Source organism: Bombus flavifrons, chromosome 3 (genome assembly GCF_040668555.2).
Source record: "Bombus flavifrons isolate JBK064 chromosome 3, iyBomFlav1_principal, whole genome shotgun sequence".
Lineage (NCBI taxonomy): Eukaryota > Metazoa > Arthropoda > Insecta > Hymenoptera > Apidae > Bombus > Bombus flavifrons.
Genome location: NC_138444.1, coordinates 6,957,507 through 6,974,853, shown reverse-complemented (window position 1 = coordinate 6,974,853; position 17,347 = coordinate 6,957,507). Strand labels below are relative to the sequence as shown.

The 17,347-nt window shown below is 30.0% G+C and overlaps 5 protein-coding genes across 6 annotated transcripts; 3 read left to right on the top strand and 2 right to left on the bottom strand.

Moving 5' to 3' along the window:
- Nucleotides 1–130: 130 nt before the first annotated feature.
- Nucleotides 131–3,406, top strand: LOC138190118 (endoplasmic reticulum-Golgi intermediate compartment protein 3). The gene is made up of 8 exons (XM_069132643.1): nucleotides 131–339; nucleotides 759–917; nucleotides 995–1,111; nucleotides 1,194–1,234; nucleotides 1,319–1,383; nucleotides 1,455–1,678; nucleotides 1,757–1,885; nucleotides 2,935–3,406. Exons 1-8 carry the CDS (start codon nucleotides 255–257, stop codon nucleotides 3,270–3,272), a joined length of 1,158 nt encoding a protein of 385 aa, XP_068988744.1. The 5' UTR covers nucleotides 131–254; the 3' UTR covers nucleotides 3,273–3,406.
- LOC138190119 (reactive oxygen species modulator 1) lies at nucleotides 1,560–2,726 on the bottom strand. Of its 2 annotated transcripts, XM_069132645.1 has the most exons (4): nucleotides 2,571–2,726; nucleotides 2,172–2,305; nucleotides 1,948–2,097; nucleotides 1,560–1,660 (listed from the first exon to the last, which is right to left on the bottom strand). In XM_069132645.1, exons 2-3 carry the CDS (start codon nucleotides 2,297–2,299, stop codon nucleotides 1,989–1,991), a joined length of 237 nt encoding a protein of 78 aa, XP_068988746.1. In that variant the 5' UTR covers nucleotides 2,300–2,305; nucleotides 2,571–2,726; the 3' UTR covers nucleotides 1,560–1,660; nucleotides 1,948–1,988. The 2 variants fall into 2 exon arrangements, with proteins under 2 accessions (XP_068988746.1, XP_068988745.1); XM_069132644.1 differs by having other exon boundaries at nucleotides 1,560–2,097.
- Nucleotides 3,407–3,603: 197 nt separating the features above from the next.
- On the bottom strand, nucleotides 3,604–5,219 carry mTerf3 (mitochondrial transcription termination factor 3). The gene is made up of 2 exons (XM_069132642.1): nucleotides 4,019–5,219; nucleotides 3,604–3,928 (listed from the first exon to the last, which is right to left on the bottom strand). Exons 1-2 carry the CDS (start codon nucleotides 5,001–5,003, stop codon nucleotides 3,651–3,653), a joined length of 1,263 nt encoding a protein of 420 aa, XP_068988743.1. The 5' UTR covers nucleotides 5,004–5,219; the 3' UTR covers nucleotides 3,604–3,650.
- Nucleotides 5,220–7,853: 2,634 nt separating this feature from the next.
- LOC138178022 (uncharacterized) lies at nucleotides 7,854–14,111 on the top strand. Its single transcript, XM_069109425.1, has 6 exons — nucleotides 7,854–8,427; nucleotides 8,571–8,934; nucleotides 9,799–10,052; nucleotides 12,178–12,468; nucleotides 13,179–13,542; nucleotides 13,680–14,111. The coding sequence occupies exons 1-6, from the start codon at nucleotides 8,126–8,128 to the stop codon at nucleotides 13,935–13,937; spliced, it is 1,833 nt and encodes a 610-aa protein (XP_068965526.1). The 5' UTR covers nucleotides 7,854–8,125; the 3' UTR covers nucleotides 13,938–14,111.
- Nucleotides 14,112–14,580: 469 nt separating this feature from the next.
- On the top strand, nucleotides 14,581–17,014 carry LOC138178559 (uncharacterized). Its single transcript, XM_069110533.1, has 4 exons — nucleotides 14,581–14,610; nucleotides 15,267–15,456; nucleotides 15,755–15,969; nucleotides 16,451–17,014. The coding sequence occupies exons 1-4, from the start codon at nucleotides 14,596–14,598 to the stop codon at nucleotides 16,607–16,609; spliced, it is 579 nt and encodes a 192-aa protein (XP_068966634.1). The 5' UTR covers nucleotides 14,581–14,595; the 3' UTR covers nucleotides 16,610–17,014.
- Nucleotides 17,015–17,347: the final 333 nt, after the last annotated feature.

Sequence of the window (17,347 nt, the reverse complement as noted above, 5' to 3'; positions counted from 1 at the left end):
TAAACTGAAGAATGAACTCTGTAAGAATGAACAACTTTAAATGAACATAATGAATATATCTGAAATATGATTGGTTATCGAATGCACTTGATGCACCCACGATGCACCGACGACAACCAATCATGTACTATCGTTTGCCACGTTTCCAAGCTGTCGCGTTGTGACATATGCGTTCCGGGAAAAGTTAGCGCGCCGAGTGTATTTCAGACACGGTTCAAACCGTGTTGAGTAGTTTATCTTATTATTAACTGAACATGCAAATATTAAGGCAATTAGACGTGCACCCAAAAGTGCGCGAAGAGGCGGATATTCTCGTACGAACCTTCAGTGGTGCTGTTGGTAAAATATTTTACTTGTCAAATCTTAAACGTGTGCAAGTTATCGGTTTTATTCTGCTACCAGCATACTTTTAACTATTAAACAATTTTGTTCATTTTCTGGAGTCGTTATAATGCCGAAAAATTTTAAAATTATTCTATTCTACAATCTGAAACATTACTTCAAGATATTATGATGTGATAAACATAGTTAACCTCAAAAGCTGATAATACTTAACGGAAGTAGAAATTTCTATCACTCTCTTGTTTCTAAAGCCGAATACCGTCATTTCTTATACTTTGTTGAAACTGTATTTCAATTTTTACATGTATTTGTTAAGGTTTCCACTATCTCAACTATTGTTTACATATCTGTTATCAGTTATCATAAATAAAGTTTATAATCTATGTTTCCTATTTGTGTACCTTTCCATGTTTCAGTGACAATTATTAGTACCATTATCATGGGTATTCTATTTCTATCCGAAGTGAATTATTATCTTACTCCAACCTTAAGTGAAGAATTGTTTGTAGATACTTCAAGGGGTTCAAAATTAAGAATTAATTTAGATATAATTGTACCTACAATATCTTGTGATGGTAGGTGTAGATTATTTTATGAATATAAATGCATTATGAATAATACTTACATGTATATTAAATTAAGTGTATTGCAGTTTTATCAATAGATGCAATGGACACGACAGGTGAACAGCATTTACAAATAGAGCATAATATATTTAAAAGACGCTTAGACTTAAATGGGAAACCTATAGAAGATCCACAAAGGACAGGTACAAAATAATATCATGAAAGTTTTAAAATATTTAAGTTAAATAATATAAATTTAATACCTTTTTCTTTATTTTATTGTAGACATTACTGATACAAAAGCACGTAGTAAAACAACAACACAGGTAACTGAATTATATGACTCTTATAGATCTGTTTTTACAATATAAGTTTTAAAAACTTATACTAAAACATAATTTTTTCCATAGACAGTAGAAAGCACTACTGAGAAAGCATGTGGAGACTGTTATGGAGCTGCTGGTGATATTATCAAGTATAGTATTACAAAAATTTATGTATGTATTTTATAAAATATCCATCACACAATATAAATTAACTTTGTAGATGTTGTAATACTTGTGAAGATGTAAGAGAAGCCTATAGACTTAAAAATTGGGCACTTCCTGCTCTAGGAATGATAAAGCAATGTAAAAATGACAAATCAGTAGAGAAAATGAAAACTGCCTTTACTCAAGGGTGTCAAATCTATGGTTATATGGAAGTAAATAGAGTGGGTGGGAGTTTTCACATTGCACCAGGTGACAGCTTCTCTGTAAACCATGTACATGGTAAGTGAAAAAAATATGTTATTTTTTGCATAAATTAAAGTATGAGTAATAATATTATGATTTTTATTTTGCTTATAGTGCATGATGTCAAACCATACACATCAACGCAATTTAACATGACCCACAAGATTCGCCATTTGAGTTTTGGGCTAAACATCCCAGGAAAGACGAATCCTATGGATGATACCACTGTAGTTGCAATGGAAGGTATGGCCTTGCTCCATAGAAACTTTTTATTAAGAAATGAACAGAATATCTTGATACTACACTTTTTTATATCCTAAATCTCCAACATATCGGTCTTCAAATACTAGCATCTTATTCCGCTTCCTATGGCCATGAATGTTCCGAATGTCCCACCACCTTGAATCATCGCTTTTCCAACGTTGTTTATCAATTCCCTTCCTCTTAGTCCATATCTAGCAATAAACACACACCATTAGCTTTTCATTTCAAACTGTCCAGAATTTAGTCACCATAAATAAATACGCACCTAACAACAGAATACCCGCCAAACAAAACACCAGATGCCATACCAACACAAAATCCGATCATAAAACCAAGCTTCATCCTATCCCAGCATGAAGGAGCTTGTTGATACATGCCTGGTACGGCCGGCATTTTATTCTACGAATATAAATTTATAAAAACATATAACTTTAACTTTTTGTTAAAGAGATATTTCATGATAAACATTAATTATAATTTCTCATTTTAATGAATTTAGTATGTAAAACTAATTTTTAGTCAATCATTTAACATAAAATTTATAAAATTTCTTTAACACATTGTGAGCTAATTATTCCTGCCATGATCCGAATAAATCATATTTATATATTTAGCTTATACACAAAAAAATGTAGTGACGTTCATTATAATTAACAGCACTCACGATTTAAGCGTACAACTTTGGAACTTCTAATTAGTTTTCGTTTTATTACGATTTTTCGTCTTTTACAACTGGTAAATCCTTAACACAATTCGCTCGAGCAATGTAAGGAAGATGCCATGTCAGTTTTTCCGTTTACAATGCAAGATGGCTGCTTCTTCTATTTCCGTTCTCTATGACGTCAGTGATAATGGCGGACTATTCGATTAATACGTAAATATTTCGATTATGAGAACGTTTTACAGAAAGTTCTTGTACTTTCAATTTTGAAATATTGAACTATTAGATTTCATTCAACACACATTTGTATTAATTTGTGTTATTGCAGTTAAAACTTTACTTAGATATTTTGTTGTTTTTGTTTTAGGTGCGATGATGTTTTATCATTACATCAAAATTGTACCGACGACCTACGTGCGCGCCGATGGTTCCACGTTATTGACAAATCAATTTTCTGTAACTCGACACGCCAGACAAGTGTCTTTGTTTAGCGGCGAATCTGGAATGCCTGGTATATTCTTTAATTATGAATTAAGTCCACTGATGGTAAAATATACAGAAAAAGCGAAATCGTTTGGTCATTTCGCGACGAATACATGTGCAATTATCGGTGGCGTATTTACAGTTGCTGGGCTAATAGATTCGCTATTATATCACTCTGTCAGAGCAATACAGAAAAAGATAGAATTGGGAAAATACAATTAAAATTTAGATTAGCTTATAAGTTTGAAGTATTATAGAATATTTGAAAATATTTTGTACGACGGATGATTTGATTTTACACGTCAGTTAAGAAGTAACTTAATCTTTTATCAAGCGTATTATTAAAAACATAAAAAGAAGAAATTACTGATGTAACAATATAAAATTTACCAATTTTTTATATTGCCTAAACTTGTATTGACACAACAGATTAAACATTTTTGTATAAGATATATAAAACTGTACATAAAGGACTATAGAAATATGTGAGAATACGTAATATTTAAGTAAAATGTATACAATAAAGGTTATACTATTACAACTAGAAGGCTGAAAAAAATATAAATATTTATTATAATATAATTATGTTTATTTTATACATTAAAAAATCTTTAGAAAATCATTGTAAGTTTGAATAGATGCTTTTGCAACTTTTTCACAAAACTCATCATCACTACCTGTGACTAACTTTAATAGTGACACATATAATGGTTTTGTAGGATCATATTGGTTTCTTTTTAATTCTACTAAAAATCTATGTCTTCTTTCAAGCCTGCTTTTTCTACACAATAAAGCCTGTGCTTCCTGGCTTATAATAGTATGTGACAATTCCATATAATTATGGAGGTAATCAAAAGTTTTCACCACTTCAGTTCTGGCTGTAATTAAAATAAAACATTTTCACATCTAAACAGAGAGGGTAAATGTATTCCTATTAACATATTATTAGCATTAATTATTTTAATTACCTCGAATCAAGACACGTGGTGCCTTAAGCAAAATAAGATGTATTTCTGGCACATTAAAACCCATTTCCTCTTTTACAGCAAAGGCACTCTTTCTTATGCGTTTCATATCATATGTTATAAGCTTTGGAGATTTTACTGCCAAATTTCTTGTTTGAGAAGCATTCAGTTGAAAATTATTTTGAAAATAACCTAATCTGTTATCTATCTCTTGTGTCTTGAAAGCCAACCATGGAGGATGTATATTTACTATTCTTTTTATCATTTGTATGTTAAAGTTACGAGCTCTCAAATACCTTATTCTTGTATGAAGATCATCCAAGTCTTCGTTAAAAACCTTAGGGTATCTGGTGATGAAGAATCCAAGATTTTCTGAATTTACACCACAATCAGATAAAAATTGTATGTATGGTTTCACATCTCTTTCAAAGTCGAGTTTCAGAAACATTTCTAGTACTTCTTTGTCTGCTTCTAATTTATATAATTCAACTCCTAATTTAACTAACTGTTGAATTGTATGTGAGTCGTTTGCAAATTTTGCAAAATTATAAGTTGCTGTTATATTAGGTCCAATGTCAGACAGATCTTCATTGCAATGATCAAATGGTCCTGGTAGTTTTTCATCTATATCTTCCAAATTATCATTTACTTTGTAGATATGTCCTGCTAAAGGTTCAGTACCACGTAACTGCTGCAATTCGTTATGTATTTTTGTCACACTATGACTATTGTTTTCAATATCTTCATTTCTTTTTGTAAATGCATTATTTGTTAATTTCTCAGTGTAATCTGTATTATTAGGCTTAATATTCTCTGATAAGTAAACTTTTTTATCATTAATATCTATTACTTTATCCTTAATCGCATCAGTTGGAGAGCAATAAAAAAGTTTGGAGCTTTTAGAAACGTTTTGAAAAATCAAATTTCTGATTTTAACGACATTGCAGGGTTTTAAGTGTAAAAGTGTATACAACCGTGCAGTCATCATATTTAATGATAATTACATGGAATATTATCTTTTAATTGCTAAGAAATAAAATAAACTTCCTTGCAATGTACAATTGTACATATGTATATTGACAACCTCGTATTTGTTTTATTGCAAATAACCTACAGTCATAGGTAAAGTACATGGTAGGTTAAACAAGCAATCCATTTTTGCATCACACTACGGCCATGTGTACGTTACTGACAAGGAAACGTGGTTTATTGTGTATATCTAAGTGTGTTGTAATGTGTGGGATCAAATACACGGCAGCGACAACTGTGCCATCGTCTTTCACGGTAAATCGAAGAACTAAAAGGCACGTGTTCTGTTGCGAGAAATTTTGTTGGATCTAAAAAATAAAATGGATTTAATATATTTTATTTCACTTCAATATGAGATTTATATAATTCCTTCTTTTAATATAACTTTTTATATAATTTTATTTTTAGAAGAATGAAGTGGCTTTTATATTCTTTTGGAAGTCAATCTTTTAATAAAACTTAAAATGACCAAACTTTTCACTTTTCACTAGTGTTACGTATTTAATTTAAAAATATATGTTGTTGATCATCTTATTTAATTTTTATTCGAATGAAATTTAAATTAACATTATTTTTGTTTTTTTATATAATTCAAAGCAGAATTTTATTTAAATATTTAATTGATCAATTGAATAGATATATCATACGTATAAGCATTTAATTAAAAACCTGCTCGTCTTACATTTTGATTACATATAAATTTTTTATAATTTCCTCCTTCTGATTGCAATATATTAAGAAAGTAGTTATTAAGTTATTCGTAGAAGTAGTTAACGAAACTTACTATTTAATACAATGTAATTGCTTTAGGGTTGTCGTACCTTTAATTTGCACTACATGTCTTAAAGTGTCGTTTAAGCTGAAGGAAATTGAAGGAGGTTTCATTATTGCCGTGTATTTGTATTGCATGCTGTTATCTAACGATGTAAATCACTATTTCACAATAATGAGCAATTACGTATATAAATATAAGTTCTATGTACTACATGCATAAGTTCATAAGTGTAAAACTTTCTATTTTTGCGCACTTCAATTTATACAGGTACTTTCCCATTTAAAAATTTTATGACGATTTCTCTATCACATATTTTAAAATCTTCTTCCTAGGTTTTTGATTTCTTTTGTACAACTTTATAATGGACAAATTCATAACGGAAAAAGGAGTAAAAGTAATTGAATTTTCGAATAATTATGTCGCTTAATTTATGGTCGCCCGATTTAACAACATTCGACCTTTTTCTGTAGAAATATTTGTAGGAATGTGTGTTAATAAACCTGAAACAATATAACAGACAAAGAACAATATCCAGAAAGAAATTCAAGCGCTGGGACCCGAAACATTAACAGCTGTAATGCAGAACGTAGTGGAAAGAGCCCACGTTTGCGATGTAGAAAACGGGGATCATTTACGCCACATTATTTTCTGTTTCTGAATTGAAAATATTTCCACTTTATGTATTTTATTGCAAAAAATAAATAAATAAATAAACGCATTTTATTAACAAATAAAAATGTTATACAACTTTTAAACGGAAAACAGGACTTACGTACCACCCTGTACGACCACTTTTTTGCGTAAGAATTGATGCTTCTTTCTTTAAAAATAAATACTTACTAAATATTTACGTAGTACATTTTGTTAATTCCCTTCTGATAATGAACTTTGTCTACAATCATTATAAATATCTTATATTCTTGAGAATTTTTTTTGCAGATAATCGCAAACTCAAGACATCCGTGTTCAAAGCGGAACAACGGGGAACTAGATCAGAAAATGATTAAATTAGAAAGCGTCGCGATTCCTTTGCGGCTCCGGTGAATGCCTTTTTTATTCCAGCGGATGCTTTCATAATTCCTCCGTTGATGCTCCTCCGTGAAAATTAATTAACGTTATGTGTAGCAGCATGACGCTTCTATCGGTGAATTTAGGCGTGGTGCTTTCAACTTGAATCGGTTTATGCAGTCTACTGTTTATGATTTCATATGCAAGTACGCTCCCGTTTACAAATATCGTAACATCATATAGAATACAGCAATTTATATAATTATACATTTATATAAATAATTAATTTAGATTAACGAAGGAATTATACAAATAATTGAGATAGATTACCAAAGGATCAGTCAATTATTCTGTATTATATTGTTTGATTTTACTATAACAGAGAAGAATTTTTACAACATAGTTGTAGATTAAACTAATGAAATTGGTTATTATTTAAAATACATATATTTCCATATGAAATTCTTGTAAAATTGTACAACCACGGATAATAAGAGCAAATTTTATGCTATACGAGCAAACAGTTTAATAGAAAATTTCGTACTATAATGGTAAAATATTTTTTAACCGATTCGAGCGCAAAAATACAAATATCTCGAAATGAAGAATACACGAATTACTCCATTTTCATAATCATCGATACAAATATTATCTTCACCTTATCCTTATTCCTTTCTCTCTGTTCTAATTCTTTATAAAACTATCTTACATGAAAATTCACATACTACTTATAACAAATCGCTAATAATTTTCCACTTTTATCTCATTTTTCACAGTGTCCTAATACCCATCTATGAACAGTGTTTACGCATAATTCACAGATGAAATGATAGAGAATGGTCTAATATGTGTTTTCGTCTATCGTAATTATCATCTTTTTCCACCGTATACTCTAACGATACAAAAATTACAATATTCCTGAATCGTAAACACACACATTTGCCGTGCGTTGGCCTAATGCTACCTTCTCCACACGTTACTCAATCAATTTACGGTCTGAATTAAAAATCAACGCGCCCAGTGTTTCTTTCAGTCTTCGTTAAGACTCCAGACCGATCAGTGATACCGTTTTTGCTTACGTTTAATTTATTCGCGTACACGTTTTCCGCGTTAGACTTTCCTGCATCGATGTCTATCGGTGAAATTATCGTGATTCAGTGATCAAGAACTCTTCAAACATTCAAGGATTTGACGATAAAGATCGTCGCAACGCGACAAAAATTCTTGTGCACCTTCAGAAGAACTTGTTGTTTGACTCGTTTGTTCACAGTGCGACTGGTTTAAATTACGAAACGAAAATGGTCAATAAAAAGATGATCCCTTTGCCTTATCCTTTTTCCTTGGAAGAAGAATTGAAGAAGAATTCGGAACTAAAGATGTCGGATATCGAAATGTTGAGAGAGTGGTGTGATAAACAGCAACATTTACCTAAACCTTCCAATTTGCATCTCATTTTGTTTCTTCATAGTAATTATTATAGCATGGAGGCAGCTAAGAATACTATAGAGAATTTTTTTACTATTAGATCTCATGTTCCTGAGTTTTTTGATAACAGAGATCCTTTGGGATCCAAAGAATTGCGGCAAGCTTTTAATGTTGTGTAAGTTTTAATCGATTGTTTGATAATTTCTATTATTTAGTTGTTTAATTTGAAATTTTCTCCGTTAGTAATTAAACCTATTAATGTTACTGGTTTCTCGATTAGTAGATAATTTGTAATTAATCTCTCTTCCTGCACTGTAGTTTCAGTTCTGAATTGCCCGGACTCTCGAAGCATGGTTACAAGATACTCTTCGGAAGGTTAATGGATACTAATCCATCGCACTATTCTTTCGAAGATAGTAACAAGAATATCTTCATGGGATGCGATTTGATTGGTTTGAAAAATGGCACTTGCGATGGCTATATTTTTATCGCAGATACATCTAACGTGACACTCGGCCACGTAGGGCGGATAAATCCTACGGGGATGAAAAAGCTAGTGATGTACGTTCAGGAAGCCATACCTGTTCGTATAAAGGGCATACATTTTATTAATACTCCTTCAGTGATGGATGTCATCCTGAATATGGCAAAACCGTTTATGAAAAAGGAACTTTGGAACATGGTAAGGAATTTTATAACGAGATTCAGAGTTTTAGTTCCATCATTAATTAGTTGTATAACAATATAAAAAGATTAAAAGTATCTGCAGTTTTATCCGAAACTGCTGTTCTATTCGTCTCTTTTTCATGTTTGTATACTAACAGATGTATACTCCTTTTCAAATTTCGAAATATATTTTATTCGTGAAAAATGATAAAAGGAATATGAATAATACATTGAATGTTAAAACCAAATATTTTGACTTATGATTTATTGGTATTTTAGTAACATCTGTTGAATTACAATTTTCATTTTGTGTTTATTGAATAATTAATTATACACTAGTTAACGCGAATTTCCTGGTATTGCATGTATCGATTACATTACATTAGTTTTATAATATTTCGCTCACGTATTACGAGAACATCGGTGTATCATTTGTAATTTATGTATTATATATGTCTTTTTCGACGACGGCTTACATAAGAAATAATTACTTATCTATGTTAGACTTTGCATAAAATGATAATTTTCCGCTCTGTAGAGCAACAACGGTGATGCATTTCTCGATTCTAAAAGTGTTACGAAGTAGGTGCACTATTCATTGTGTACGTGAAACGATATTGCAATTACCATGTTAATCCTTCAGAAATTATTTTTCTTCTTATCTAAAATATTTCGTAATATTATCAATAATTTTTATTGAAATGAATAATTTGTACCAGCGACTCACGGAAGTATTTGAACATAGTAAAAATAAAATTCAAGTGAAAACACAAAACACAATTACCAAATAAAAATATTTGTTTAGAAATTCTTTATCTTTTAAAGTTAAATATCATTTTACATTTCACCAGTTTCCATATTTTTTCTTTTTTTTTTTTAGATACATCTGCATTCGTCGCTAAAAACACTGGAAGAATACATCTCTCTCGATCTCTTACCGAATGAAATCGGTGGAAAAGCTGGATCGCTAGCTGAAATGCAGGAAGCGCGGATAAATGAAATCGACAGTAAACGAGAATGGTTCCTCGAAGAAATGAAATATGGCAAGGTGGATGAGTCGCTGCGTATTGGAAAAAGTAACATCGCCAATGATCTGTTTGGTGTCGAGGGCACATTCAAGAAGCTCGACATAGATTAAGACAGTATCGATCTCATATTTTTTATTTAATGAACAATCTCCTCTCTGTATGCGACTTTGTGAACAATTTTTGGTATTTAAATTCTGAGAAACCTATTTGTTACGCGTATCTTATAAAGAATAATAAAGTTTTATTATTGTACACGAGTTGTGTTCATTTTACTCAATAAATCGGTGTCTTCTTTTTTTAATTTTTCTGTTCGTAACAATCTCATTAACGGTAATTTTTAACGAAAATAGTATACAAATTTAAATGTATGCTAGTAATTAGAGCCAGTAGAATTCTTTAGTTCTACGATTAACTATACCGTTACGTACTAATTGCTACGTGTTAATATTTACAGCTTCATACATTTTTGGATAACAAGATATATTCTTGGTAATTTATCACAAGAGAATTTTCGAAATCATCTCCTTTCAATTCTTTATGAAACTCTTCCATGTATAATTTCATAAATAATTTCAAGAAAATGATAGAATATTTAAGTTGTACAAAGTTGTAAGAATATATTTTAGAAAATTGGTGCTCGTTATACACATATTTCTTTTTGATAAATAATCATGATAAAACTTATACGCCTGCCTAATGTAAAAATTTAAACAATGCAATTATTAATCTAATAAATTAACTATTACAAAATAAACACAAATACAGATAATAATTGACTAGTTTGCCAATCTTTTTGGCTAAACGATTCACTTTTATTACTGATACCTTGCAGTGTAATCTAATGTTAAACTGATACTTTGTCTACGCGTGCATCATTTTAAAGTCCGACTTCGGTATCCGTAACCCAACAATTTCCTTTAATGACAAGTTCCTGTTTGCAATATTGTGGGACATATTATTCAACGTCATGATGCATTTTATTTCTATCCAGTACATTACGCCTATACATTTTTGCTTGATCAGAACGGTAAGAAAAAACTTTTCCTAATAGTTTAGTACTTGAATTAATCTCATACATTCCAGAATTTAGAAAATAATTTCTACTAATTAGTCATTATTAAATCATTAAACAAATAATAGATTACCTAATATTCCCTAATATTCTTAATAATAATTATCTGATATTTCTTAATATTAATTGCTTGATATATCCCAGTATTTGTAACTAACTCAATATCCTTAACTTTAATTGTTTATATCTTTTTAAAATACCATATGTAAAAGTTATCTATATAAACGTTTCATTATATGCTTACACATCTCGTTGATTTTATTATGCGTCATAAGTGGTTACATAAAAACATATTAATTTTCATAGAATCTTTCATAGGATTTTTCATGTCATGTTAAGATATATAATTTGGCACTTGGAAGTCTGACGACCTCGACTGTCACGCTATGTGTGATTATCCGATATTAACTCATTCCATCACTCGATTGTACTCGGATCTCTAAAGAAGTTAGTACTATTCAAACCGCCACCGTAGTATCGCGTTGAAGTGATCTTCAGGAAATAAGCTTTCCTTGGTACTGTAGTGTTCCATTTCTTTCAAATATTTCACTTTAAGTATTCAATAAACAAAATTACGACTTTCGTTAACAATTTTTAAGGCCATAAATATAAAATATTAGTATTATCAATTTACTCAAGAAAATTAAATAGAAATTTTTCCACATCGACTTTGATGCATTTTTACAAAATTTCTGGAAAAATCGATGTCTCAAAATTAATCATTCACATCGTGAATATTTTATTGCTTGTACATTGTATCATTGTAAAATTAATAATTTACATCTGAATTCATTATTATATGTAAGAATATTTTATAAATTTTATTGTACATTTTATAAAATTATTCTTGTATCGAAGTTGATAACTAAATTATATCGTTAATAGTTTCTGTTGATATTTAAAATTACATATATTTCATGTATACATGAAAATTACAAGATTCTAGTAAAATCTGTAGCTTAAATAAGAAAAACATTCTTCTCATCCAACAAAACTGCAAATTTTCGAAGATAAAATAAAACCGGAAGCTACAAATTAATTAATAAGTAGAAAGCTAAATAAAAATTAAGTTTACGTATTTGATCAAAATTTAAAGACTGTGTTTTAAAGTTTCCTTGTGAGTTTTATGATATAAAGGAAATTTATCTAATTTTTGAAGGAACTCAAATATGGCATCCCAAGGAATGAAATACGAAGATGAGTTAAAGAATAATCCAGACCTGAAAGAAGAAGACATGCAGATGTTAAGAGACTGGTACAAGAAACAGCCTCATCTACCAAAAATAACAGATTCCGAATTGGTGTTATTTCTACATAGTAATTACTATCGGATGGAACCCACAAAAACGACTATTGATGCATATTACACTGTGAGGAGCCACGTACCCGAATTCTTTTCCAATAGGGATCCTTTAGGGACGAAGGAATTAAGGAAATCTTTTCAGACAATGTGGGTATACTTTAGTTACTGATAGCCCTAGCGTTAAAGAATTCGATTTCTCTAAGCCATATACATATATAGTGTATTATTATTCCAATATAAATAATAATTATAACTGAAATTGAATCTAGTAACTAAAGGCGCCTAACAAATACCATACATGCTTCATCTTCACAGTCATTGTTCTTAATTAAAATCTCACGTATTAATCTTCTCACGTTTAATTATCTTATATTACGTATAATACTACACTTAATTACTAATTGCACGCACAGAACCCATTATCTGTTCTTTGCTAATACATGTTATCGTTCACAAAAAAAAAAAAAGGAAAAATGAGTATTAACGTAATTAACATATTATATTATTTATCAGGTTGTTTAGAGAATTCATTATATTTCTAATAATCTACACAAATTTTTACGGTATATTTGGCGAAATTGCGAAAAAGCGAAAAGATGTTCAAAGAAGAACTCGTAAAATTATAAATATATTAGATCTGCGTGTATTAATTAATAAAATTCTAATCCTTATTTATAATTCTAATTCTAATTAATATTTACAGTAATAGATTATCTCTTTTCAAATTTCGCTACAAACCTTCTGAATAACCCGATATTTAAGCTAAGCGTCGAAAAATATAAATCTCAATTAATCTTATTAATTATATAATAGTGATTATGGAGTTTTTAGTAATTTAATAATTATTGGATTTTTAGATCTATTCAAGTTTTAGAGACGAAAACGCCAGAAGGTTACGCTGTTCTTTACGGAAGACTAATCGATGCGGATCCTTCGAATTATGTCTATAACGATGCAATGAAATTTCTGAGCATGGTGCTTGATTTGTGGCTTTACAAAGAAGGCACAACTCAGGGACACATCATTTTATTCGATATGAAGAACGTTGTATTCGGTCACGCTGCTCGATTGAATCCGATGGGTTTGAAGAAGTATCTTTTTTATTTGCAAGAGGCATTGCCAGTTCGCTTGAAAGGGTTCCATTTTATGAATATTACGAGCGTGATGGATGTGATACTGAATATGATGAAACCGTTCATGAAGAAGGAATTATTAGACATGGTAATAGAATAGTATTGGTACAACTTGCACTTCAGATTTATTTCAAACTTAAAAATTTGAAACCTGAAAACCCGCTGAAGATATTATTAATAATTGATTTTACGGTACTATTAATTGATTATATTAATTTGTTACAGCTTCATACACATACAACTTTGGATACAGTAGCGAAATTTTTACCGGTAGATATATTACCAAACGAGGCAGGTGGAAAGGCTGGCCCATTAATGCAACTCCACGAAAAGTCTGTCAAAATGCTCGAGGATAATCGTGACTGGTTTTTGGAAGAAGAACAAACAAGGCGTGTTAATGAATCATTGAGAGCAGGTAAAGGGAAAACAGCGACCGATCTGTTTGGTGTTGAAGGCACTTTCAAGAAACTCGATATTGATTAAATGTTCAATTGTCTATACAGATTTAAACAAATTCGTTAAAGTCCATCCATTGAGATAACTTATGAATAAATGAGCATAAATGTTTTTCCTTCTCTTTTTCTATTTCTATCCTACGTATTGTAAATTTATTCTAAAATATTTATTTTATAATAAATATATAAAAATTATAATTAATTTTATATCATATAATATTAGTTTCTTAATGATTTCCCGACTTCATTATTTTCTTTTGAAATTATACATAGGTATTTTTATTGCATAGATTTTCCAGATATAGAATTTATTTCATTGAATTTTATTTTTATTAGCTTTTTATAGAAAATGTATTTAATATACTAGAATTTTATTCAGATATAATTATTTGGTAATTTCAATAAAATCTCTTTTTTCACATAATTTTCATTGAAAATTAAAGCAAAAGTTGATAACAGATTCGATCTAGAGACGTTTAACGTGTTACAATACGTTATAATACCCGCTTTAATTATTTTACTATGAAAAGGAATGTTTACTATGTTCGAAGAAGCGCCAATATTAAAACAGGCTTAACACGTATTCCCTCCACCTTTTCGTTAGTTTCTTATATTACTTTCACTGGCAGAGTATCTCAGTTTATGTCGATTCGTCTATACGAAAGTGTCGACTTATAGCAGCCAAGATGAGAAATCTAATGGTATGTACATCAATTTCACCATATTTAATATCATCATCGTTTGATCCATATCAATATCGTTATATAATTCTTCGTAATATTTTAATCGCGCCATTATATCTCAATTTTTATTAACTAAAGCATCAATTAATTTTAATGTATTTTAAATAAGTTTCGTTTCATTCAGTAAAACATTTGATACGTGAAATTTAAAAAAAATAACTAAAATTTAAGAATAGAAATAATAAATACTGTTACATCGCGTTTTTATTTGTTTGTTGAAGTTATTATTCCTGATTCCGTAATCAGTTTGGTATTTATGTACTTCGTAGGCAGGTTTCATCTTTCATCATCTGAACATATGAATATTAATTTATTCGTTTCTTATTACTTCACATAATTACAATTATTGGTTAGTAATTTTTATATCTCTATAAATATTGTCTATGAACTTAAAATAGAAAGAATTGCTAATGAATATATATATTATATATATATTCTTCATATTCTCTTTAACTAAATTGGTAAATCTATTGATAATTTAAAACATTCATCTAATAAACTAAATTCATAATTGTTACTCAATTGTAATTGTACAAAAGTGACGTCAACTTGTATTACATTCGATTAATTGGTCGATGTACATAGCTAATTAGATTACTATACTTTCGAATCAGATCGCAATCGTTCTGATTAGCCCCTGCCTGGGGGACGTATCGCATCTTTTGTCAGAATATTCTACGACGACTACAACTACTCCACCACCGCCTCCTAGACCTTACAGTTTTCAATACCAGGCGGGACGATATCCTGGAAACATTGATCGTGTTCATCAAGAGAGTGGAGATGGCGCTGGACATGTTCAAGGTAATTCAATGCTTCTTATGAGATCATTATTACAGGTTATAATTAGACTATGGATTTTCATGCATTTATGCGGAATTTAAAGACATAAAAATATACAGAATGCATATAATATATGAAGATATATAAGATATTTACATATTTATTTACCTTCTGTCTTGTGTTTATTGTTTTACATAAAAATAATTTTATTCGTGTTTGTAATCTTGTTTGTATTTAGGACAAATATCGACAAATAATATATATTCAATTTATAAACTGTCTTTATTATATAAATAAATTGTAATTGTTTATATTTTAGGTTCTTATTCCTTCATCGACCCCAAGCATAAAATACGAACAGTTCAATATGCTGCTGATGAAAGTGGATTTCACGCATCTTTAATAAATTATGAAGATACTATCGCTCAACCTATCGATTCTGAAGCTGTGAGACTCGCGAAGGAAAAACATTTTCAATTATACCAGAAAATTGCCGAGTCAAATGCTCATGGCGTCCCAGTCAATCTACCACGGGTAATAAACATTTAATTGTGTCTTTTAACAAACAGTAATAATTAAATTCTATGATTGTTTAATTATTACTTAGCTGAAGGATTATTACCTGGTCTGGATACTACGCATTTACTGTTTATTACTTCTTATTAAATGTGTCGTTTTTTCAAACCATTGAGATGTAAAAGATCAAATTAAGATTTGAAATTATTGATAAATTGAATTGTAAATATATCATTAATGAAAAAGCATGATGCGTTGATGATGGATATATCGAAAGATCCAAAGTACAGTGTAAGACAATTTTTTACCTAGATTACGGTTCTTAATTATATTTATAAAAATATGAATTTTTACATAGATATCCGTAGTCCAATAATAATTCTATCCAAGTTTCTTTTATCAGTCGTGAACAAATATACTCGATTGAGGCTTAATTTTATTGCTAGAGAAGATTCGGTACGGTAGCTTTCACCTGATGATCGTGTATAACATCTTACAGGATTCGGCGAGTGTGGGGAGAGCGAAGGACAGACATATTCAACTCTACCAGAAGATAGCCAAGGAACATGCAGCAATTGCAAATCAAAGAGAGGCAGCACGACTAGCTTACGAAGCTACTTCTGTAGTAAACGATGTAAATCCTGATCATGCGTATTAAACATATTATATTTGTTGACGAAAATGACTTTAAAAACACAATGACATCGAGTATTACTTTAAATGATCACTTTTAATGCTATTACGAAGAATTATGAAAAATGAAAGTTCATTTAATATTGAAGAATGAACTTAATACTCAAGAATCTAGATTTAAGATTTAATGTACAGTCTATTTAATCTAATTAAATTACAAATTTTAACCGCTCAATAATAATGTATGTTTATCATTATGTATATTCTGCATCTCAGATAATATGAATGAAATCTTAAGAATTTAATGTATTTATAGATTTTGTTGGGAATAACGTTAATCTCGTATGTTTTAATTTGTTAACATTTGTTATTGTAACATTAGATCAATTACAATTAAAATATAAATACCTCTACAATACTTTTTTATCCTAAAACAGAAAAATCTTCAAAAAAACTTTCTCGAAAAATCATACACCTCGCATCAATTCAAGTAACGACCCACCTTTACTAGAAGATGGCACACCCAGGGTGCATGAAAAGGTAGTTGCGACCACGATCGTATAAGCTCTATAAGTATACATTTGTACATGCATACTGTAAATACTTAACAGGTCTGACAACTTCCGTGTTAAGGGAAAGGCACTTAGCGATCAAAAAATGTTTCATAAGTAAGGTGCTCCAATCGATTTGTTAGAATTCGTATCTGCTTCGTCGTGTAGCGCGATCCTGCTTTTAACATGTTTATATATATTAATTAAACATA

Coding starts and splice junctions, on each gene's coding strand:
- LOC138178022 (XM_069109425.1), top strand. CDS start 8,126: ATGGTCAATAAAAAGATGATCCCTTTGCCTTATCCTTTTTCCTTGGAA. Junction 8,935..9,798: donor AAAAGGAACTTTGGAACATG/GTAAGGAATTTT, acceptor TTTTTTTTTTAG/ATACATCTGCATTCGTCGCT. Junction 12,469..13,178: donor AGGAAATCTTTTCAGACAAT/GTGGGTATACTT, acceptor TTGGATTTTTAG/ATCTATTCAAGTTTTAGAGA.
- LOC138178559 (XM_069110533.1), top strand. Junction 15,457..15,754: donor TGGCGCTGGACATGTTCAAG/GTAATTCAATGC, acceptor TTTATATTTTAG/GTTCTTATTCCTTCATCGAC. Junction 15,970..16,450: donor TCCCAGTCAATCTACCACGG/GTAATAAACATT, acceptor AACATCTTACAG/GATTCGGCGAGTGTGGGGAG.
- mTerf3 (XM_069132642.1), bottom strand. CDS start 5,003: ATGATGACTGCACGGTTGTATACACTTTTACACTTAAAACCCTGCAAT. Junction 3,929..4,018: donor ACCACGTGTCTTGATTCGAG/GTAATTAAAATA, acceptor TTTTAATTACAG/CCAGAACTGAAGTGGTGAAA.
- LOC138190119 (XM_069132644.1), bottom strand. CDS start 2,299: ATGCCGGCCGTACCAGGCATGTATCAACAAGCTCCTTCATGCTGGGAT. Junction 2,098..2,171: donor GGCGGGTATTCTGTTGTTAG/GTGCGTATTTAT, acceptor GTTTATTGCTAG/ATATGGACTAAGAGGAAGGG.
- LOC138190118 (XM_069132643.1), top strand. CDS start 255: ATGCAAATATTAAGGCAATTAGACGTGCACCCAAAAGTGCGCGAAGAG. Junction 340..758: donor AACCTTCAGTGGTGCTGTTG/GTAAAATATTTT, acceptor TCCATGTTTCAG/TGACAATTATTAGTACCATT. Junction 1,886..2,934: donor CACTGTAGTTGCAATGGAAG/GTATGGCCTTGC, acceptor TTTTTGTTTTAG/GTGCGATGATGTTTTATCAT.